Source organism: Meriones unguiculatus, chromosome 2 (genome assembly GCF_030254825.1).
Source record: "Meriones unguiculatus strain TT.TT164.6M chromosome 2, Bangor_MerUng_6.1, whole genome shotgun sequence".
In the NCBI taxonomy this organism is placed as follows: domain Eukaryota; kingdom Metazoa; phylum Chordata; class Mammalia; order Rodentia; family Muridae; genus Meriones; species Meriones unguiculatus.
In genome coordinates, this window is record NC_083350.1 from 78,084,668 (window position 1) to 78,108,225 (window position 23,558).

The 23,558-nt window shown below is 49.0% G+C and overlaps 1 protein-coding gene and 1 pseudogene across 3 annotated transcripts; both read left to right on the top strand.

Moving 5' to 3' along the window:
- The first annotated feature begins 1,163 nt into the window (after positions 1-1,163).
- Timeless (timeless circadian regulator) lies at positions 1,164-18,105 on the top strand. 3 transcript variants are annotated; one of them, XM_021637798.2, is made up of 29 exons: positions 1,164-1,274; positions 6,205-6,363; positions 6,493-6,646; positions 6,736-6,850; positions 6,939-7,001; positions 8,306-8,407; positions 8,569-8,724; positions 8,944-9,077; positions 9,266-9,353; positions 9,591-9,767; positions 10,364-10,581; positions 10,776-10,879; positions 11,003-11,172; positions 11,910-12,038; positions 12,135-12,286; positions 12,977-13,074; positions 13,159-13,276; positions 13,364-13,565; positions 13,790-13,932; positions 14,607-14,692; positions 14,809-14,926; positions 15,015-15,097; positions 15,291-15,433; positions 15,600-15,777; positions 15,853-15,921; positions 16,016-16,134; positions 16,997-17,216; positions 17,322-17,423; positions 17,516-18,105. In XM_021637798.2, exons 2-29 carry the CDS (start codon positions 6,267-6,269, stop codon positions 17,587-17,589), a joined length of 3,612 nt encoding a protein of 1,203 aa, XP_021493473.1. In that variant the 5' UTR covers positions 1,164-1,274; positions 6,205-6,266; the 3' UTR covers positions 17,590-18,105. The 3 variants fall into 3 exon arrangements, with proteins under 3 accessions (XP_021493473.1, XP_060233723.1, XP_060233724.1); XM_060377740.1 differs by lacking the exon at positions 1,164-1,274 and adding an exon at positions 4,433-4,632; XM_060377741.1 differs by lacking the exon at positions 1,164-1,274 and having other exon boundaries at positions 6,229-6,363; positions 6,524-6,646.
- On the top strand, positions 17,598-22,749 carry LOC110548998 (uncharacterized; annotated as a pseudogene).
- Positions 22,750-23,558: the final 809 nt, after the last annotated feature.

A 23,558-nucleotide genomic window follows, 5' to 3' on the forward strand; every position in this document is an offset into this window, starting at 1 on the left:
CTTCCAGTGGCAGTTATGGACCTTGATTCCCGAGGGATCAGGGGAGAGAGGAGTCGCTCCTCTCAGGAAGCAGACGGGCAGAACGGAGGAGGCAAGGCATTCCAGGGTTTGGTAGGCTGGGTGGGAGAGGAATTGAAGATTTTATTTCCAGATCACTAGGCAAGTGTACCTAAAAGTTTTGAGGGAGTAAATGGGAGACGACATAGCTTGCTTATCCCAGAGATTAGCCTAGAAGGAGCCCTGAGAAAAGTCAACATTGGGTTTTTAGTTGTTCTGTAAAGCCACACCACAGAAGCTGGCCTACATCCACTGTCGGGGCTGCGTGTTCATTCAGAAGCCTTGGACCTGGGACCTTCCAAGCGAAACAGGGGTTGGACAAGCCTAGAGTCTAGAAAAATTAAGGCCTGCCTGATAGCCCTTGGTAAATGGTACTGAAGCCTCAGAATTGCTCTTTGAGGTTAAAACAGAAAATCTGGTGTCTGAAGTAAATTTACAGGAGTTGAGGGGCAAGACGGGGGATTTATTTAGATAAAATTGAACTTGGCAAATGGCATCTCTGTACTCTATTCACTAGACATACTTTTTGTATGTCTTTTCACTTTTCTCACAGCAAATTTTTGCTTACTCTTCCTCACGCCCCAGATACCGATCTCCTCTATCCAAATGCTTAAATCTGGATAGGATTTTTTGAGCACTATCTTGTATTGTTGGTAAAATAGCACCGTCTCAGCAGGGGCGCATGTGACCATGAACGAACAAAGAATATTTATTGCAAGCCTCTCTATTCTGAGCCTCCTGTATATAATTCTCAAGCTTTAAGACGTATGCCTATAGTAAGACAACCGTAAATCCATCCCACACAGCAACCTCTCTGCTTCCTCCCAAATAAAACACAACTTTTCTAAGCAGCCATGTAAGACTTTGGAATAGTCCACCTGACTGGAATGGGAAGAATGTCTGTAAATTCTACTTTAATTCGACCTTGATTCTTATTATAATTCAGTAGAAAACCCAGAGCGTCTGGTTTTTACTTTAGTGCAGATGCCCGACTCACACAAAACAATCCTTATCGATTTCCCTTCCTATGCCATCACCAACCATCCCTCTCCCCTCGCCCGGAGTCAAATGGATCCGCCCGGCTGGCTCCGCCCCTCCCCCCGCCCCGCCCGCGCAGGCGCGCACTGGTCGCTCCCAGCCAAGTGGCGGGAAAGACCGCGGCTGGGCGGTTCGGGGCTGCTGGATGTGCGGGGCTCCGGAGGACTCGCGGGGAGCGGGTGAGTGTGTGGCGAGGACCCCGGGCCGACACGGGCAGCCGCGAGCTGCGGGCACAGCGTGCAGCGGGGAAGCGTGCAGGGGACGGTGTGTGGCCGTGGCCGCGCGCCGCTTAGGCGAGGGGGCGGGGCTCCTGGCGCGCACGCGCGTCCTGACCCCGCCCCCTCGAGCGAGCCTGGGCCCAGCGGCGCCGCCTCCCCGCGCACCCCCGCGTCCCTTCCGTGAAGGGACTGCGAGGCCGGGATCCGGGGAGCTCCGAAAGCAGAGCGGAAGGCTCCCCGGGATGGCCATCCAGGCCAGATCTGAGGACACATCGGCCTGGTGGTCGTCAGGAGTTGGAATTCACGGGCTTTCGGGGTTTTCGTAGGCTGGGTTTGATCCTCATGCCCCTAGATTTGGTGAAACCTCCGTTGGGGATGACAGCTACATCGAGAGCCATTAGTTAAACGGCTCTCTTTGTCTTTGATGCTGTCACTAGAATCTTCTTTTGGAAAGAAAAAAAACGAAGCCCGTCGTTTTACGTTTACTTTGAAACTCCATTTTGGTCATTAATGGTTCCGCTTACTCAGCTGACGTTTTTCTCATTCAATTGGACTCCCAGCCTGAGGGAAAGGATGTGTTTGTTTCGTGTTATTTCATACTCCAAGGCACTTGAACTCCCTCTGGTGGGGAGTTCTTGTCACTTAAGTGCAGTTGGCCTGAAATCCAGTGATTCAATTTACCCATCCCTCCAAGTGGTCACCTCACAGAGATGCCTCAGTGGGTTGGGCTGCTTGTTTTGAGCTTGAGGATCTGAGTGAAATCCTAGAGGTTCATGTGGTGGAAGGACAAAACTGACTCCTGCAAATTCACATTTGAACAGGAACACATCACAGAGATGAAAAATAAATAAAAGGGTGTCAATATTAGCCCTGGCTGGCCTGGAATTCTCTATGTAGATCAGGCTAGCCTCAGACTCACAAGCGATCCACCAGGCTCTGCCTCCTTAGTACTGGTTACTCCCCTCTTTGTGTTCCTGAAGTATTGTACCTTCGTTCACTATCAGTGACACTAAACAAAGTGTATTGAGCTTCTGATAATACAGCTAGGTACGGTGGCACACACCTGTAATCCCAGCACTCAGGCAGGCAGAGGCAGGTGGATCACTGTGAGTTTGAGGTCAGCCTGGGCTACAAAGGGAGTCTAGGACAGCCAAGGCTACACAGAGAAATCATGTCTTGGAAAAAAAAAAAACCCAAATTTATTTTTGATTACATGTATGTGTATGGATTTGTGCAGTTGCCTGTGGAGACTCTTGGTCTCCTGTGAACTGCCATGTGGATGCTGGGAACTGAACCTAGGTTCTCTGGAAGAGTGTGAAGCCACTTCTCCGGCCCCAGAACAAACTTTCTTGAAGAGAAATCTGGGCAGCCACATGGCTGCCACAGCACCCTGTCGTTTCCAGAGGCATAAGCTGAGATGGATTTGATAAAGGGTGGGCTGGTCTGCATCTGTGGTGAAGCCAGAGAGAACTCACAGACAGTTGCATTCTGCAGTCTTTTAACTGTGTATCTCCTGTGTGAAAGCTACTGGACTTAGCACATTCAAAAACTACATTGCAGTAGAGGAAGAGAAACTGTCCTGGTACTCTGAGGTGAAACTGTGCGCAGGTTCAGGCTTTCTGTCCCCATCCTGCAGGTAGTTGGGGAGAGGCTTAGGGAGGAATGGCTGTATCTTGAAGGTTACAGAGGCTTAGAACTGTGGGAAATAACAGAGGAAGAAGAGGAGGCCTCCAGGATGGAGGGAGTAGGCTATGAGAGGAGCTTTGTGTGTTGGGATGTTTGTGTTGTTGGTGAGGTCCTACCTGCCAGAGTTGAGCCATGGGCCTGAGCCATGTGGATGGGTGGCTGTATAGCTATCTGTCTAGGAGAGGCTAGACAGACTAAGTATGCAGGTTTTAGTTAACTGAAGGAAGAGAGAAATAAAATACTCTCACCTCCAAATTCCAAAGCAAAGAAGAATTTAAAAAAGGGGAGGGTAAACTCTTGTGGTTTTTTTTTTTTTTTATGTGCCTGCCATCCACCCCTTTTTCTTAAATTTATGACACCTCTGAGGAGCCAGTTCTCTCCTTCCAGTGTGAGGCAGGGTGTTTGTCTATGCTGCTGCACTGCTCGGTCCAGGCATAGCTAGCTGTTACCATCGGCCACTACCTCTCTTGCCTTTTCCCTGTGTGGTGGGGGATCTGAACTCTGGTCTCATAGATGGAGTGGAAAGTGCTTTTACCTGCTGAGCCATTTAGCTAGCCTCCTCTTTGTTGGCCGTCAAAACCTTTGGTAGAGGAGAAAGAGAAGAAGCCATTCCAGCAGCTATGGGAAGGCAGGAGGTTATGTAAGAGAGCCAGGACTTTCACTCCTAATCCCTTGCAGTTGTTTTGGATGATGTCAGAGGCAGCGTAAAGGGAGAAGTGGGTCAGAGACTGTGGGTCAGGAGTTCCGCAGCCTGACAGCCCTCTCTGGAACTGGGGGAAAGGAGCGTTTAGTGGGAATTTCAGCCCTTAATTCGAACACAACCCCAGGCCAGGCGGGGTAGAACACTCCTTTAAGCCCAGCAGGTAGATCTCTGAGTTTGAGGACAGCCTGGTCTACATAGTAAGTTCCAGGACAGCCAGGAATACAGAGTGACTCTGCTCCAAAATGGAAAACAAAACAAAAGCAAAAACCAAAACCAAACCAAAAGAAACCAAACCAAAACAAAACAAAAAAAAAAACCCAAAAACCAAACTAAAACCAAACCAAGAAACCCACAAAAATAAAAACAACCCCCCCAAAACCAACCATAAATAAAAAAAGTTTCTTTTTTTATGATGGCGCAGCACTGAGTCTGACATTGAGTACACCGAGCAAGTATTCTTCAGTCTTTTCCTGGCAGCTTCTTAGGCCACCCTTGGGAAGGACAGAGAAGAAAGGTCTGTTAATGCCTGTGGTCTCCTTGGAAGAGCGTTCAGAAGCCACTTCAGCAGAGACCAGGTCCCTGAGAAAAGGCAGCAGAGAAAAGGCCTTTTTAGTTCTGGTCATTTAGTGAGTGCTTTACTCACCCCTTGTTTCGCTGGGCATTGCAGTTCAGAAGTAGGTTAGCACTGGGGTGGGGGTGCTAACAAGTCAAGGGAGAAGTAGAGCAGTTACGTAAGCACGGCCTGGGTGTGGGAGACAGCATCAACTGTTGGGTCTCAGGCCTTTGGAGCTTCGTTATCTGTTATCTGTAGGGGTGGGGTCTCAGACCTAGGGAAGGTCTTTTTAGAGGGTGCTTCCAAAAGAGCAAGGTGCAGCTGAAGATGCCCAGGGGACAAGATCCATGAGTGTGCCTGATCTTCCACGGGAACAGGTAAAGAGTGCAATGTGTGTGTGCTTGTGCGCCTGTGCTGTTAATGCCAGCTTCGAGGATTCTGGCTTTGTGCTATCTGGTGAGGGCTTGGGGATCTGGATAAATTCGGATATGCTCTATAAGAGGAAGGGGCTGCTTTCAGGGCAGAGGCAGGGGAGGTTGATTATCTCCTGTTTGCTGCCTTTACCTCCCGTTCTGTCAGCGCTAACTTCCACTGACATTACTGGGTCTTATGAGTGACTTTGGAGGGCAGAGAAGGAACTTCCTTTACAAATATCAGTGCCTCAGAAGCTGAAGAGATCCTAGGATTCTACACAGGGACCTGGGGAGATAGCTCAGTTGATTAAAGTGTTGTACAACCATAATGATCCGAGTTTAAGCCTCAACATCCGTATTTTAAAAAACAAAAAGAAAACACAAACAAACAAACAAAAAACAAAACAAAACAAACCCCAAATTAGGCTTGGTCATTTGTGGTTGTACTTCCAACACTGAGGATGCAGAGACAGGAGGATCCCTGGGCTCTCTGGCAAGTCACCCTCACCTGATCAGCAAGCCCCCAATCCTAGTGAGCCACCCTGCCTCAGAACAGTGAGGTGGACGCTCCTGAAGAGTGATGCCTGAGATTGACCTCTGACCTCCACACATGCATGCACAGACAAGCACACATGTACTTGGGGGCCCCCCTGCCCCTCCATACACAATCTTACATACAATCATTGTGAGCTTGGGAGTGGGGTTGTTTCTTTTGGAAGGAGGAGAACACATGGAGGTCAGAGGTCAACTAGAGTCAGTTCTGTCCTACCATGTAGGGTATGTGGACAGTACTCAGCTTCTCAGCCTTATTGGCAAGCACCCTTCCCACCATGCTATCTCACCAGCCCAAAGCTAGGACTCTTAACTCCTGTGGTACACCCAGAGTAGGTCTGTATGAGGAAGAGCTGTGGAAGATTTGATTTGACTCCTCCCGAGGCTGCAGAGCTCTCTGAAGTGAACATCTCAGAGCTGATCCCCCCTTTTCTTGCTGGTTGTCTTAACTCTGAACCATGTTTCTCCAGTTTCAGGTTCTGGCTGTGGTATGGGTCGGGTCTTAATTCATAAACTGGAGTCTCTTTTGTTTCTAGTCAGAAGAAAGAAGCTTTAGTAACAAGCTTTCCCCGGGAGTGGAAGATGCAGCGGGTGGTAGATCGTTTGCTCCCATGCACAGGACCCTCCCTAGGTTTGAGTCCTGTGCACAACAACTTGTTAGTTAAAAATTGTTTTCCCTGGACCTGGAAGCAGCACTTTCAATTCTGAAAAAGTGAAGCAAAAAATTAGGCTGGGTGTGGTGATACACGCCTTTAATCTCAGTGCCCGGAGGCAGAGGCAGGTGGATCTCTGTGAGTTTGAGGCCAGCTTGGACTACAAAGTGAGTCCAGGGCAGCCAGGGCTATTATACAAAGAAACCCTGTCTCAAACCTCCCCTGCCAAAAAAAAAAAAAAAAGTGAAGCAGTGCAGGGTCTTGCTCAGAATATTCTTGAGTGTTAAGCTCCAGTTGTTCCTGACCGCATCCCTTTTCCTTGTTGATACAGGCCTCATCTTTTCCATCGCCTGCCTCCATTGCCTATCTTCCTGCTAGTTGGGCCTCTGATGTATGGACTTGTATATGATGAACTGTGAACTTCTAGCCACGTGTAGTGCCCTTGGGTACTTGGAAGGAGGCACTTACCACAAGGAACCAGATTGCCTGGGTGAGTAATGTTGAGGAATCAGGAGGAAAACCTCACCTACCTGAGGTCTCTCGGGCTGCAGGTATGAGGAGCTCATGGACCTGGGCAGCCTCTGGGGTTATAGGTGGATGTTTTATTCTGTCTCTAAAGAGAGTGTGAAGGATTTGATCCGCTACCTCAGGCATGAGGACGAGACGAGAGATGTGCGGCAGCAGCTGGGAGCTGCTCAGATCCTGCAGAGTGACCTCCTGCCGATCCTCACGCAGCACCGCCAGGATAAGCCCCTCTTCGATGCTGTCATCAGGTTCGTCCCTCAGCCTCTTGTCCTTTACCATGTGCAGTGTCTGTGCTGGCAAGGAAACCTAACCACTCCCTCCTTCATCGCCTTCGCAGGCTGATGGTAAATTTGACCCAGCCAGCCTTGCTCTGTTTCGGCAGCGTGCCTCAGGACCCCAGTGTACGGCACCATTTTCTGCAGGTTCTGACTTACCTGCAGGCCTACAAAGAGGTGAGGAGCCTTTTCTCTGGGGTGTTGGGTCAGCGTTGACAGGAGGGAGAAGGTGGGCATTACCTATGGGCTGTTCCCTGTTCCACAGGCCTTTGCCAGTGAGAAGGCATTTGGAGTACTCAGTGAGACTTTGTATGAGCTGCTGCAGCTGGTGAGTTCGTTCTTCCTGCCCTGGGCAGAGCAAGGTGCTGTGCCTGGGAAGGTCCTCGGCCATTAGAGAGACTTCTCTGGACTGCTTGACCCCACCCCCTTCCCGTCCTTCCCTTCCTTTCTTTGCTTCTTCACTTTCTTTCTCTTTTTAAAAATTATTTTATTAGCTTAGGTGCGGTGGCATAGCTGTAATCCCAGCACTCAGGGAGGCAGAGGCAGGCGGATCTCTGTGAGTACGAGGCCAGCCTGGTCTACAAAGCAAGTCCAGGACAGCCAAGGCAACACAGAGAAATGAAAAAAAGCATGAGAAAAACTTTTTTTTTATATGTACAAGTGTTTTGCTTATATGTATGTGTGCCAGGTGCCCTCAGGTCTGAAGTGGGCGTTGGAGCCCCTGGACCTATAATTATGGATGATGTGAACTAGGTGTTGCGAACTGAATACAGGTCCTCAGTAAGAGCAATAAGTGTTCTTAACTGCTGAGCTATTCTTCCACACTCCCCTTTTTGTGATTGAGTCTCAGGTAGCCCAGGCTAACTTCACACTTAAGTTCACTATGTAGCTGAAGATGGTCTTGAACTCATGCCCTTCCTGCCTCACCCTCCTGAGTGCACTAACCAAGTCTGGGTCGTGTTGTGTCCCATCCCGTGTCTGTGCCCCTGTTCCGTAGTACTGGGGATTGAGTCTGGGTCCTGATGCATGCATGCTAAACAAGTACTCTAGCACTAAAATGTATCCCTAGCACTCTTGTTGTTTGTTTTTTTTGGGGCAAGGTGTCACTACGTTGCCAGAATAAGGTTGAACTCTGTGATTTAGGCAGTCTTAGAACTTGCAGTCCCCCTGCCTCTGCCTCCTCAGTGCTGGGATTAAAGATCTGTGCCAGCATACCTGGCTTTTTTTTTTTATTTTCAGAAGTTTATCAGACTGGAGAGATAGCTCACTGCTCTTCCAAAGGTCCTGAGTTCAATTCCCAGCAACCACATGGTGGCTCACAACCATCTATAATGAGATCTGGTGCCCTCTTCTGGCATGCAGGGATACATGCAGACAGAATACTGTATAAATAATAAGTAAATAAATCTTTAAAAAAATTATCTAAGTGTGTTTGTATACATGCACATAGAAACCATAAAAAAGTTACAGGTGTTTTTCTAGACACCTGGCTTGCTGTGTGCTGGGATCTGAACTTCAGTCCTCTCAGTTCTTAACCACTGAGCCATCTCTCCCTCCAGCTGCCTTTTCTTTCTTTTCAGTCCTGATTCTCAGGACTCAGTCTTGCAGCCAGTTTTTTCTCCCATTGCCCAGGGCTGGGAGGATCGACAGGAAGAAGACAACTTGCTGATTGAACGGATCCTGCTGCTGGTCAGGAATATTCTCCATGTCCCCACCGACGCTGAGCAGGAGAAGGTGAAGAGGGCCTGGGCCGTCTGAGCTATCATGAACTCCCCTCTTCCAGGCTTTCCTGTCTTCTGACAAGTTGGGGAGGAGCCTTAGGCAAGGGGTGAGCTGGGCACTGGGGGAGCCATGGAGCTCAGTATGTCCTCCCGTCCCCTCCACCGACTGCTCAGCGGATCGATGATGACGCCAGTGTCCACGACCGGCTACTGTGGGCAATCCACCTCAGTGGCATGGACGACTTGCTCCTCTTCCTGTCCAGCTCATCTGCGGAGCAGCAGTGGAGCCTCCATGTGCTGGAGATTGTTTCCCTCATGTTCCGAGACCAGGTTAGACCCTGTTCTACCCCACTGGATCCCTGTGGCCAGACTAGCACTGTTAGCAGCGGGGATTACCTGAGGAGGGCGGCGATGGGAACCCAAGCTGTGTCTTCCGTCAGAGGCCATCAACAGTTGTGAATGCTTGTGTCTTCCATTCCTAGTAGGAGTAAACGGAGGCTCAGAAATGCCTGTTCTCACTCTGATTCTTCCTCTTTGTTCCAAATCCAGAACCCTGAGCAGCTCGCAGGAGTAGGGCAGGGGCGCTTGGCTCAGGAGCGAAGCACGGATGTGGCGGAGTTGGAGGTGCTGCGCCAGCGGGAGATGGCGGAGAAGAGGACTCGAGCCCTGCAGCGAGGCAACAGGTAGGTGGCAGGCTGCTCCTGATGTGCTCTGACTTGCAGCCGCAAACACCTAGCACTCAGACCAGTCTGAGGCCTGGTAATATTTTAAAACTATCTCACAGAGCTGCTGCTGAAAGATAATTGCCTAACACTTAGAGAGAACTGAGGAGTCATTTTGGAACCTTAATTTTTTTTTTTTTCCCTTGAAGGCACTCTCGATTTGGGGGCTCCTACATTGTCCAGGGGCTGAAATCTATTGGGGAGCGAGACGTTGTCTTTCACAAAGGCCTTCACAATGTGAGTATGCATTCATACGAGGCGGAGACTTTGGCTTCACAGGAAGCTGACCATCTGTGGAATTAAAGCCGCTCTGTTTTTAGGCTTGGAAAGTTGATGGCAACAGAACTATTGATTGTATTGCGTCCACTGATGCCTTTCTAGGCATTTTTTTCTAAGAAAATTTCAGGACAGTGTAGAAGGAACTATAAGGGGCGGGGTAGTTCGGACTTCTAATGCCTCAACCCATACCTTCAGCTCCGAAACTACAGTTCAGATTTGGGAAAGCAGCCTAGGAGGGTGCCGAAGCGTCGCCAGGCTGCCCAGGAGCTGTCTGCTCATCGCCGCTCTGCCCTCAACGTGAGGCTTTTCCTCAGAGACTTCTGCTCCGAGTTCCTGGAAAACTGTTACAACCCTCTCATGGGTGCGGTTAAGGTGAGAGCCTGGGGAAATATCTGGCCAATCAGGGGTGGAATGGAGAGACACTGGCCCAGAGCAATGCTGTGCCCGGGGGTTGGTAAGTAGGATAGCCTGCAGGCGAGCCCAGAGGAGCTGAGTTAGGACCACACAGGGAGTGGGGCCCTGACAGAATGAAGATTCTAAGGACTGGGTTATTAACATGATTGCAAAAGGTTCTGGGTGGGGCTGGAGAGGAAGCTCAGTAGTTAAAAACACTTCTTGCTCTTGGAGAGAGCTTGATTCCAGCACCCCAGGTTCAAAGCCGCAGTGCTTTCAGATCTGAGATTCCTCTTCTGGTCTCCAGGGACATGACAGTCATGTGTACAGATCCATGTACAGATACATACTATTAATTAAAAGTAAAGTGAAACTTCTTTAGAAAGAAGAAAAATAAGGGCTCTGGAGCAATAACCCCAGAGAAAACGGGAAATAGGAACAGATCTGAGGAGAACTAGAGGAAACTGGAAATTGGGGATCCGGGAAACACTTTAACTATATTAGTGTGCAAGGGTTCAACCCTCATACCTGGAAGGGAGTTGGAAGTCCTGGGGTCCTGACGTAATTGTTTTTAGGATCACTTGCTTCGGGAGAGAGCTCAGCAGCATGATGAAACCTACTACATGTGGGCTATGGCTTTCTTTATGGCCTTCAATCGAGCTGTCTCCTTCCGCCCTGGCTTCGTTTCCGAGACCCTCAGTGTTCGTACCTTCCACTTTGTGGAGCAGAACCTTACCAACTACTATGAGATGATGCTGACGGACCGCAAGGAGGCCGCCTCCTGGGCCCGCCGGTAAGTGGGAAGGCTGGTGGCGATCACAGTAGGTGCCTTAGCCAAGTCTCAACACCAGGATCTTGAGTAAGAATTTTTTTTCCTATTCAAGTGAAGTGGGTACTGGGACTGGCGATGTTCTTGTCATTTTGGAGGTACTGTTGGGAGGGTGTTGGCATTTACATTTGCCAGAGCCTTAACCTCCACCTTGGCAGGATGCACCTGGCCCTGAAGGCCTACCAGGAGCTGCTGGCCACAGTGAATGAGATGGACATGAGCCCAGATGAGGTCGTGCGGGAGAGCAGCCGCATCATCAAAAGTGAGGGCCAGGCCTGGACTCTGATCCCGGCCTTTGCCATTTCTTGATTAGAATCTCGTTCTTCCAAGTCCCAACTTCGTCTCTCCTTTTCCAAGCTCTTTCTTTCCTTGTTCCCACTCCTAGACAACATTTTCTATATGATGGAGTACCGAGAACTGTTCCTGGCACTGTTTCGAAAGTTCGATGAGAGATACCATCCACGTTCATTCCTTCGTGACCTGGTGGAGACCACACACCTCTTCCTCAAAATGTTGGAGCGGTTTTGTCGGAGCCGGGGGAACCTGATGGTGCAGGTACAGGGCAGCCCCGGGGTGTGGGAAGAGCTATAGGGGAGGGTGAAGGACAGAGGCTTGTGGCATTGCCAGTGTGGAGTTGCCCGTTCATATTTAATCTGTCTCAGGATACACCAACCACCAACCTCGGCCATGTATTCATACATACAGCCTCACACACTGTAGACACACAAAAACACACAATAAAAAACAGCTAAAAGGTTTTTTCTTGTACCGGGACCTTCCTGTAATTGAAGTTGCTATAGTTTACAATTATGTCATCATTGAGCTGGAGACACCTCAGTGGTTAGAGCACTTGTGCTTGCCGGCATAGTGGTGCAAGCCTTTAATCCCAGCACTTGAGAGGCAGAGGCAGGCGGATCTCTGTGAATTTGAGCCAGCCTGGTCTACAAAGTGAGTTCTAGGATAAAGGCTATGTGGTGAGACTCCGTCACCTCAAAAAAGTCACAGAGGATGGACAAATGGGGAATCCTGAGGATTGTGCATTACTCAAAGACGTTATAATCAAACATGTCGAAGGTGATCTCTTACTCCAAGAAATAGCCATTTTATGCTCTTCCTCACCATATCTCTTCCCATGGGAATGGCACTTTCTCTTGACTTCCTGTTTCTCCTAGAGGGCAAGGAAATACAGTGCCCACTGCTGCCCTCGTCCTCTGTCCACACTCCACCCCACTAATGCCGCTGGACAGACACTGCGCCTCTGCTGCCTCTACTGTACAGTGCTTTCTCCCTAGAACAAAAGAAAAAAGAGGAAGAAGAGGGCTCAGAAGCAGGGTGTTGCTTCTGGAGATGTGTGTCATAGCCCTGAGGAGCTGGAGGCCACGTGGCCAGCCCTCGCAGAGCAGCTGCTGCAGTGCGCCCAGGTAGGTGCTTGTAGAAGTCCCGTCCTTCTTGAGAGCAGTGCCGCTGGACAGTCTGGGTTTCCTCCTGCTCCATTCCCATGGCACGTTCATCTGTAGGATCCTGAGCTGAGCGTAGATTCCATCATCCCCTTTGATGCGGCCTCGGAGGTGCCGGTGGAAGAGCAGCGGGTAGAAGCCATGCTGAGGATCCAAGACTGCCTTCTGGCTGGCCAGGCCCTCCAAGCCCTGGCCCTCCTGCGGTCTGCCCGGTAAGAGTCCTGCCTGTTCACCCTCATGGGCTGTGAGGGATTGGAGAGGCCTTCGCTGGGGTCCGGGGTTCTCAGTGTTCAGAAAGCTCTCAGCTGTGGGTCTCTGTTCTCAACGGTAACTCTACATAAGTTTTGATCGCTAGTTGGAGGATTTTGTTGAGAATTTTCAGAAAGCACAGTTAACTATGGAAGGAAGAAATACAGTTCTACCAGCCAAGGTTAACCATGGTGAATTTGTTGATGTGTGACCTTTCAGTGTCTATTCTGTGTAGACAGGTATATGTATGTATACCTACAGACATGAAGTTGCATTTCTCACCTGAGTATTATTTTGGCTTCTCTCTATATGTATATTTGATGTATTTTATGTGTATGAACATTTTGTCGGAATATATGTACTTGAGCCACATGCCTTCCTGTGGAGGCCAGATGCTTGTGGAGGCCAGAAGATTCCAGATTCTTTGTAACTGGGGTTCTAGGCAGGTGTGCACTGCTATGTGGGTGCTGGGAATTGAGCCCAGATCTTCTGTAAGAGAAGTATGCTCTTGAGAAAAAAAATTTCTAGCCTGTTTCATCTCTGAGGTAGAAGTTTACATTCTCTTTTCAGTTGACAGAGGAACTAATGTTTCTTCCCAGTCCTAATTTCAACTCCAGTTTCCTGTGATTAAAGCCTTTTCTGTCCATCCCCAGGGAAGTGTGGCCTGAAGGGAATGTATTTGGTTCTCCGGACATTTCCCCAGGGGAAGAAATGGAGTTGCTGAAACAGATCTTTTCCACACCCCTTCCCCGTGAGTCCTCATTTTTCCACATCTCTCTTTCCAGCTGTACTCTACATCAGCATAGTGAAAACCCAGTTTTTGTTCTTTGTACAGGGCAGCAGGAGCCGGTAGAAGGAGATGCAGAGCAGGAAGAGGAAGAAGAGGAGGAAGAAGAGTTACAAGTGGTTCAGGTGTCAGAGAAGGAGTTTAACTTTTTGGACTACCTGAAACGGTGCGGCTGAGGGGATCAGCTGGGCCCCTGTGAGGACAAGCGCTGGCCATCAGATGCTGAGTAGCTTCCCTCTGTGTTCTGGTGCAGGTTTGCATGCCCAACCATCGTGCGAGCCTACACGCTTCTTCTGCGGAGCTACCGGCAGAATAGTGCACACACCAATCACTGCATGGCCAAGATGCTGCACCGGCTGGCCCACGACCTGGGCATGGAGGGTCTGCTCTTCCAACTCTCCCTGTTCTACCTGTTCGATCGTCTGCTCAGTGACCCGGCTGCTGGAGCCTACAAAGTGAGGGGCCGCCGAGGACTGGGGCACAGTGGGTTGTGGGTGATGCTCTAGTTATGGTCAGAGAGATGAGGACATAGTGAAGTCAGGCTGAGGGAGCTGCCTGGAGGGCGGAAGACAGGCAGTGAGTGGTGTGGAGGCAAGCTGGGAGCCGGGAGAGGATCGTAGGGCCCAGGCCTGTGGGCTCAGTGGTGCTGAAGTGCCATGGTTGCTTTTGTTGTGTACAGGAGCTAGTGACGTTTGCCAGATACATCCTTGGCAAGTTCTTCGCATTGGCGGCAGTCAATCAGAAAGCCTTTGTGGAGCTGCTGTTCTGGAAAAACTCTGCAGTGGTTCGAGAGATGACTCAGGGATACAGCTCCGACAGTGGGTGAGTGCAGGCCTTGAGGAGGAAGGGTAGCTGAGGCAGGCGGCCAGTCACAGGGTCATCTGCAGATCCTCTGCTCCAGTGTTTCCTTTCAGAGGGGAGTGGGTCCCTGAGGTGAGATGGTCCTCCTGGGGTTACCCTGTCTTCTGCCACCTTAAGTTTTCTTCTCTGTCACTAGCCTTCATAGAGGTGGCCACTGATGACAGTGGGGTGGTCTGCAAAGAGCTCCTTTGTGCTTTCTCAAAATGTGGGAGTCAAGCTGGGCGTGGTGCCCTAGCCTGTGGTCCCACACGTAGGGGATGGGCACTAAGAGCAGAGTTAAAGGTCCAAGGCCACCCTGGGTTACATGAAACTTGGTCTGAAAAAGATAGGCTTCACTTAATCCCTATCCTCGTGTCCTGTGTCTCTTGCCCCCTCTCTTTCACAATGCTTTTTTTTTTCCTCCAATTTTGCCCTTAGTGTCAGGTTCTGTAAGGCCAAGATAAAAAAAAAAATCTCCTGATTTGGATTGTTGGGTTCTTAAGTTGGAGAAGAAAGGAAGGAAACATATTTTAGGACTCTGCTTCTTGCCCACCTGAGTTACCTGCTTCATCCTTCACTCTGAAATAACCAGAGAGAGCTTTGGGCTGGTCTTTAAACCATGACCTCTCTGCTCTTTTTTCTCTTTCACTGTTCAGGTCTTCTAGCCACAGAGCCTCTGTGTGGAGCCCTGAGGAAGAGGCCCAGCTCCAAGAACTGTACCTCACCCATAAGGACATGGAAGGTAAGAGGCTTTCAGACCTCATGAGACTGTGAGGAGGGCCCACAGACTCTTCACTGAGACCTCATGAGACTGTGAGACTGGGCCCACAGACTCCTCACTGCCCCATTCCACCACAGGTCAGGATGTAGTGGAAACCATCTTGGCACACCTGAAAAGTGCTCCTCGAACACGCAAGCAGGTCATCCACCACCTGGTACGGATGGGCCTGGCCGACAGTGTCAAGGACTTCAAGAGGTAAAGGCACTTGCTCTGGGCCTCCAGAACTGGGATAAGGAAACCTGTTTTGCTGAGGCCTCCCCTTGACTGACCCCTACCTGAATAGGAAAGGGACCCAGATTGTCTTGTGGACGGAGGATCAGGAGCTGGAGTTGCAGCGGCTCTTTGAGGAGTTCCAGGACTCTGATGGTGAGTGAGGCCTGAGAGAGGCCTGCTGCCTCTCATTCCTAAGGAAACTGTCCTACCCCTTCTGTTTACCTGCTACCTTGAGTCACCTGGGGTGAGCCGAGCTAGCCTCTGACTTCCAGTACTCCTTTCCAGTTGCTCTAGAACATCCAAACTCTCTCTCTCCCCTCCTCTCCACCTCTCTCCCCCTCTGCAGATGTTCTTGGTAATATCATGAAGAATATCACAGCCAAACGGTCGCGGGCTCGAATAGTGGATAAACTGCTGGCCATGGGGTTCGTGTCTGAGCGACGGCAACTGTACAAGAAACGGAGAAAGAAGCTGGCACCCTCCTGCGTGGTAACCATTTTATCCTGGTTCTTCCAGCCTGGGCCTTGCTCCACAAGGCACTCTAGGACCCCTGCCACAAGGCTTTCAGAGCAGCTCCCTCAGTGGGCACAGAGCCAGAAGCCCACTAAGGTCCCTGAGGCCTGTTCTTTATTCCTCTGTATCCAACGAATTTCAGGTGAATGGAGACAAGTCCCTGAAAGATTCTTGGCAGGAAGATCCGGAAGAGGAAGAACATTTGTCAGAGGAAGAGAGTGAAGAAGATGACGAGCGAGAGGAAGGCTTGCAAGCAGAACAAGTTGAGGGCATCTCATTTCTCTCTGCTGAAAACCTTGGTCAAAGCCTGCGTCAGGAAGGTGGGAGACATGTCAGAGGAGGAGGGTTCGGAAGGGATGAGCACCTCCAAGTACAAGTTTCCCCTCTTTCCTCAGGCCTCTCTGCTCCCCTCCTGTGGCTCCAGAACTGCCTGATTCGCGCAGCAGATGACCGGGAAGTGGACGGTAAACGCAGTGGGACACAGGGACTGCTTGGGCCTGACGTGACCCAGGTCCACCCTTCCTCACATTTTACCATGTGCTGCTGGCTCTGTTCCAGGCTGCTCCCAGGCTATCCCTCTGGTGCCTCTGACAGAAGAAAATGAGGACGCTATGGAGAACGAACAGTTTCAGCATCTGCTACGCAAGCTAGGGATGCAGTCCCCCGCCTCGGGGCAGGTGAGTGTCAGAGGGGTGGTGTCAGCTGGGATGTCTGTTCCTATTCAGAGCACGGCTTGTTGTCGCCCTGATCATCCCTGCTGCCTTGTCTTTGCTCCACAAGCTTCCTGCATCAGGCCTCTTGTGCATCTCCCCCATCCTCTCCAGCCTCCCCTTCCCTAAGTCTGTGTTCCACACTGCCCTCAGTTCTATTCAGTCCCTTCTGTGTGTAATGCTTGGTGGTTCTGCGTGTTCAGAGCCTCCAGGTGGTGTGCCTGTCTTTCCATGGCCATTCCACCCTCACACCTGCCTCTTGTCACAGTTATCCGGGACTACTTTCCACCCTGCAAATGGTGGGCTTGTTCATGCATAGCCCGTTGATCTTCCCAGTTCTATTGGTATGCTCCAACCACACATACAAGGAGATACATACACACAGACGTGTGTGTCCCCACATGCCTTCTTCTGTTGAACTTCAACCAGCCCTGAAGGGTCAGCCCAACATCACTTCCTCAGAAGCAGTCCTATTGCCTGTCTAACTCATGAACTGAAAGAATTACTTTGGTGCCCAGCCCAGTAGCATTATAGCATGTTCCTTTTTCTCCATTTGATACTGGGCACGGATCATACCCATTCACTTTTCCGCGACCTGGATTTTTTTCTTGTATTTCTTGTTATCAACTGTACTTATTATCTGAGTGCTAATTGATGTAGCACTGAGCTAGACATTGGGTGTATGTTATGAATAATAGTCAAGTTCACAACTCCTATCAATCCTTCCCGATAAAGGGTTATATTTATTCAATGAATAATAGAATAAAATCTAGTGATCAGAGAGGCTGGGCTTCCCCATGCAGCAATTTCACCCGCTGTTCCCCTGTAGGAAACCTTCTGGCGAATTCCAGCCAAACTGAGCTCCACCCAGCTTCGGAGACTGTCAGCCTCTTTGAATCAGTGGGAAAAGGAGGAGGAAAAAGAAGAGGAGCCAGAGTTGCCTTCAGGAGTCCCTGGAGAGCAGAGTCCCACTGAGGAGCACCGAGCCAAAGCCCTGAGAGTCCTCTCCTCAGCCTGTAAGAAGAAAGCAAGCCTGGTGTCGCCAGAAGGTCAGGTGTCACCGCTCACCTCTTGGTGGATGACTTTGTGCTGCTCGTGTGGATGTGATGGCCGGTGATGACACAGACTCAGCTCTCTAATTTTGTGTCTTACAGTTACTTCACAGGAGGAGGACACTGCGGAGAAAGAATGGGAAAAAGTCCCCAGGAAGCGGCAACTGCTGGACAGCGATGAAGAGGATGAGGAGAGGAGGCAAGGTGCGACTCTGATTGGGGCCAGCTTTTTCTTCTGCTCTGCCATTTGCCTTGTCCTGTTTCCTATTTCTCACTCTCCCCTGTTATTCTCATAGCATCAGCGCTGGGAACGCCAGTTAGCCACAAAAAGAAACGGTTTCAAATTGAGGATGACGACGAGGATGACTGAAAAGACAGATGTCTCATGCCACAGATGGATGGGAGTTGGACGGCACAGAAGCTACTTGGGTTCTGCTGAAAGCGATCTTCCCTACATTGAAGGCCCAGGAATTTCAGGCAACAATGTTGGATGGACTCTTTGCAGTCCTTCACTTCCCCAGGTTCATCAGTGTGCACAGCTGGCATCGGAATGTGATCCTCTTCTGGGAACCATTTCTTAGCAAACGAGGAATAAATGATACACAGGCAGCTGGACTGCTCTATTTGGACTGTGTCTTTGTCTTCCTGCAGGAGGTGTGTCCCAGCATGAGGCAGGGAGCTTTATAACATAATACATGGAGGGGTCATACCTTCTCTAGAAGGCCCTGGGTTCCCCTCATTTTCTTCTAGTGGTTGATCCCAGGACACAGGGTTGAGCCCGTTCCTGCAGTTGAGGTAGAGTTGGGGTGCATTACTCTCATGCTGACAAACGCCCTTGATTTGTATTTCTCATTAAACATGTAAAATTAAAAGTTGCTGATCTCAATGTGACTTGTCACTCAGTTTGCCAGCCAGCCATCTGTTGTGTTTTGGAAGAACTTTAAGAGTTAGAGTTAAAAGACACTTGATAAGCTAAGCATGGTAGCATGGGCTGCTTCTAATCCCAGCACTTGGGAGGCAGAGGCAAGACAGACTTCTCTTTTCTTGTTTTTCTGCAGTACACAAAAAAGCAGTGTCACCTCAAGATGCTTCATTCTGATGGCCACATGGCGCATGCCTGTTGATTCAGCTCCTCATGAGGCCATCAGACATGCTAGTGAAACTCTACCTTAAAAACAACAACAACAACAACAAAACAAACAGCTGGGTGTGGTGGTGCATGCCTGTAGCACTCAGGGGGATCTCAGTTCTAGGCCAGCCTGGTCTACAAAGTGAGTCTAGGACAGCCAGGGCTACACAGAGAAACCCTGTCTCAAAAAAACAAGAAAAAACCAAAAAAACAAAACAACCAAGCTGGGTGTGGTGGTACACACCTTTAATCCCAGCATTTGGGGAGGGAGAGGCAGGCAGATTATCTAGATTTGAGGGCAGCCTGGTCTACAAAATGAGTCTACGACAGCCAAGGCTACACAGAGAAACCCTGTCTTGAAAAAAAAAAAAAACGAGAATAAAGCTTTTAATTAAAAAAAAAAGATTTTTTTTTTTTTTTTTTTAATGTGTTTGTAAGTGTATGCCCTGTGTGGGAAGATCTGGATCCTCTGGAGCTGCATTTGTTGGCAGTTGTGAACAACTGGATGTGGATGCTGGGAAATGAACACAGGTCCTCTGGGAAAGCCACAAGCACTCTTACCCCTCAGCAGCCTCCAGTGTGTAGGATGGATCTTAGCGTGTGCTCCAGGAAGAAGCAGAGTTTAAGCCATGAAAGATGGCAGGAAAGTCCTGGGTGATGATGGAAGAGTAAGTGAACTGTTTGAACAAACAGCATGCATGGCAGCTATCTTTCTGCCCTGACTTTCAGTGGAGCCAAACTACAGACAGAAAATGGTCATTAAGATCCAAGGGCTCTGCCAGGCATGGTGGTACATGCCTTTAGTCCCAACACTCAGGACTAAAGGTGGATCTCTCTGAGTTTGAGGCCAGCCTGGTCTACAAAGTGAGCCCAGGACAGCCAAGGCTACACAGAGACCCTGTCTCAACACAAAACAACAAAAAAAGATCCAAGGGCTCAGCCAGATGGTGGTGGTACACGCCGTTAATCAGTGCTCAGAAGGCAGAAGCAGGTGGAGCTCTTGAGTTCAAGGCCAGACTGGTATACAGAATGAGTTCCAGGACCACCAGGGCAACAGAGAAACTAGAAACCTTGCTTCAAATAACCAGACCAAAACAAGAAAAGTAATTGAAGTTTGCAAGGACTTCAGTACCTTCTTGCTCTGACCAGTCTGGATGCCTTGTCCTGAGCTTTTCTCCATTTCTAACTTTTGTTTATTTTTCCTAGAAGGGTTATCCTGTCTCATCGTGGCTGTGTTGCCTTTTGATCATTGCCCCCCAAACTCAGACCTTCAGGGGGAATTATGGAATTCATTACTTAAGCATGATTGGTTAAGATCATTGACCACTGTTTTATCAAAGTTGGCCTCGTACTCCCTTGCAAGGGTGGAAGTAGTACTGAGAGCTGTCTCCCTTGTGTGGTTGGTTGCCCTGGCAACCAGCATCAGTCAGCCTAGCACACCTCACACCACAAATTATAAAGACTTAAAAAACGTTTTTTTTTTTAAATTTTTAATAATTTTTTAATCAATTACACTCTATTTACTTTGTATCCCCCTGTAGTTCCCTCCCTCCCCCTCCCAGCCCCTCCTTTCCTCCCCCTTCTCCACGCATGCCCCTCCCCAAGTCCACTGGTAGGGAAGGTCTTCTTTTCCTTCCTTCTGATCAAAGAAATTTTAAAAAGAAACAATTTCACCCAAGCCTAACTTGTTATAAACCCATGGGTTTAATCAGAGTTACAGGAGCAAGGGCAACCTGCAGGCAACTATACCACCAGCAAAGAGCCTCATTACACACACACATATACACACACACACACACACACACAAAAAAAAAAAATAATTGCTTAGCCTCCTTTATAACCTTATATGCTGCCTCATGAGCACTCTCTTTTCTTCAAGACGGAATGTTATTGGGCCCAATTTTGTGCAGCTGCTCTGATTTTGGCCATCCCATGGCCACAGGACAGAGTTCCTCAACAGTATGGCTTTATCCTCAATTGATATAAATTCCTCCCTATCAGTGGACCATTAGATTGTTTGCAATGTGATAGGCATGTCATAGACATCATTGCAATCTGCAAATGTGTGATAGAGTGTGTCCATCATTTACTGCAATAGATACTGCCAGTTTGGCCTCTGAAATCTCCCCAAAGGCAGCATCTTCATCAGATTCACGTCAATATTCTGCCCTTTACCCTTAGCCATTAGTGCTCGTTATTTTTTATTATTATTATTTTTTTATCAGTTACATTTTATTAACTCTGTATCCCAGCCGTGTCCCGATCCCTCATTCCCTCCCAGTCCCTCCCTCCCTCCCTCATCTCCACCGTTTTTAAAACCATATACCTACTTAATAATATGCCAGTCCCTTTCCTAGTCCCATGACATCACTACACTAGTCTTTCACTGCACTAGTCTTTTTCTTTAGTCTACTCTTCAGCTATGGATGGTGGCTTACACCTATAACCCTAGCATTTGGGATAGGGAGGCAGAATGATCAGGAATCCACGGCCAGTTTTGACAGAGAAGGTGAGGTAAGCCCTGTGTCAACAAATAGGGTCTATTATCCTTCTAGGCTATATTAATATAGCTGCTCTGTCTTCAAATTCTAGACCTCTTCCTAAAATCTATTTATGGGGGCTAAAGAGATGGCTCAGTAATGTAGCTCAGAGGACCTGGGTTAGATTTTTAGCACCTACATGATGGCTCGCAGCCATCTGTAACTCCATTCCAGGGAATCTGATGCCCTCTGGTTTTGGTGGGCACTGCATGCATGTGGTACACATATATACGTGTAGGAAAATACCCATACACATAATTTTTTAATTTATTTGGTTTTGGAAATATACATGAAATTTTCAAACTCTGTATCTAGTACCTGGGTTCTGGTGACTGAACTCAGCTTGTTAGGCTTGTTCAGCAAATGCCTTTTCCCCACGTGTCTGAGACTGTCTTTAAACAAAACAGATTTAATGTATGGCTCACGCCCATAATCCTAGCACTCGGAGGCAGAGGCAAGAGGATCTCTGGTCTACATAGTGAGTTCCGGGAGAGCCAGAGCTAGACAGTGAAACCCTGTCTTGAAAAAACAATCAAACCAAACAAAAACAAAAGTAAAACTTGAAAGCCTCTCTGATTCGGTTTGATTTGCTGGTAGTTTCTGTTTTTTACAACATTTGATTGGTAAGTCTTTAAAGTACGGGCAGGTGGTGATGTGCTTGCTTAGCCTGCATGAATCCTTGGATTTGCTTCCCAGTACCGCAAATCACACACGGTGGCAGATACTGGAAACTCCAGTACTGGGGAGGTGATGGCAGAAGGGTCAGAAGTCCAGGGTTATCCTTTTCTAGTTGAATTCTATGCCAGCCAGGGCTGCAGAAGACCCTGCCTCAAAAGAGAGAAAACAAGCTTTCCATTGTCTAGAAGATACAGAGGAGCTTTGCCTGGTCTGGTTTAGGTCTAAAATGACTGGACTATGGTCTAGGGAAAGCAGAGTCACAAAGGAGGAAGCCATGTATGTCTGGATGGGACAATAGCTGGTCAGACAAAGTCCACCTCAGAAAGAGGTGGTAAATGTTTTCAGAGTCATTACCTACAAGAAGCTGAGATCTGGAAGGCAGCTGCTCCACCTAGGGACCTGCTGAGGCAGAGGGCCACCTCATTCCTCTGGCTGCTGTCTTTTAGGCAGGTAAGGTGACAAACAGTCTCTAACATGTTTTACCCTTAAAAACATGTTCAGGGGAATTGGAAGTCTAAAGACGAGGACTTTCAAGTTCTGTTCTTGGCACCGGTTCATGCTGAGCGTTTTCCCAGCCCTCACTGAGCGCTGCTCCTTCCCAACAGGCCATATTGTTCCTGAGCTGTGTCTTAATATCCTCTGTGACTGCCTTTCCAAGGAATACGCAGAATGGTGCCCTGCCCTGTCAGCCTCTGTCACAGAAACCTACATCAACCATGGTCTCCAGCCAGATCCCCCCGCTGGCCCCTGGCACCTGTCAGGACCCCTCATGCATGGTGCCCTCCTTAGCTCCCCTATCCCAGTATCCCTCTTCGTGCTGAGAGTGGTCCTGGAAGACATTGGCCGCCCGGCTGAGGCGCACGGGGAAATGAAGGTCAGGTGCTCAGTTGCCCTGCCTGAGGAAGGTACCTCTATGGCAGAGCTGCTGGCTGAGTCTGCTGAGAAGCTCCCTTCCACTGCCCTGGTAGGAGAGTTCAAGGCTTCTGCAGTCAAAGTCAACCAGAAGTACACCATTGAGTCTTGGGAACGTTTAGATGAAGTAGGCAAGAAGCTGATGAAAAGCCCAGAATTTAAGAACACCACGATTCCCAATGAAGATCAAGTATATGTCGTCCGGCTTGCAGTCCTTTTGAAACTTATTTTCATGGGTCTTCTACTAAACTACTTTCAGGCTTATTTTTGATAGACAAGGTGTCACAGGCATCACCTGTTCTTTCTCATAACCCTTTAGTAGGTCTGCACACAGAGATGGCGCACTGCATGTAGCTAGATGCTGGCAGTATTTTACAATTGGTACATTTTCTTCCCTTGATCCTAGGGTGCAAAGGCAGTTTTTAATGTGTGGTGGGTGCTGAAATTTCCCTCTTAACCTACTTCATGTTTTCTAATTCCCCAAATGAACACTGCACCTTGATCATGTTCATTGTCATTTATTTTGTGATATTAAGGGGGGGAGGGCTGTTTTGTTTTGTTTTTGAGACAGGTTCCTGGCTGGCCTGGAACTCAGAGATCCACCTGCCTTTCCATCCAAGTGCCAAGATTAAAGGGGTGCGCCATGTCCAGATTTGTTCTGATATTTTGCAACAGTCTTGCTATGTAGCCACTGCCCTTGATATGTAGCCCAGGCTACCCTCAAACTTAAGGGACTGCTACTTCAGCCTTCTAAGATTATAGACCTGTGCCAGCACATTTGTTTTTGTAGTGCTGGGGTTGAATCCAGGGCCTCAGGAAACTAGACAAGCAGTTGACCACTGAGGCACCATCACAGCCTACTTATGTTAATTCTTAAACAGATAAGATAATAAAAAGCTGCTTCTGTGTTGGAATCACTGTTCTGGGGCTCTTAAAGAGGCTCAAGCTGAACTCACAGCTCTGGCTGGCCCAGAACTTACTAGTTCTGGGTTGGTTCTGGGTTTCCATGGCTCCTTTCGTGACCTGGAGATGGACTGAGTACATGGAGGGACATGGAGTACATGCCGGTGTCTCTTGAGG

Bases quoted from the DNA above. Each gene is read 5' to 3' on its own strand.
- Timeless (XM_021637798.2), top strand. From the start codon at position 6,267: ATGGACTTGTATATGATGAACTGTGAACTTCTAGCCACGTGTAGTGCC. The intron at 6,364-6,492 runs GTGAGTAATGTT...CTGTCTCTAAAG, and splicing joins CAAGGAACCAGATTGCCTGG to AGAGTGTGAAGGATTTGATC. The intron at 12,039-12,134 runs GTAGGTGCTTGT...GTTCATCTGTAG, and splicing joins AGCTGCTGCAGTGCGCCCAG to GATCCTGAGCTGAGCGTAGA.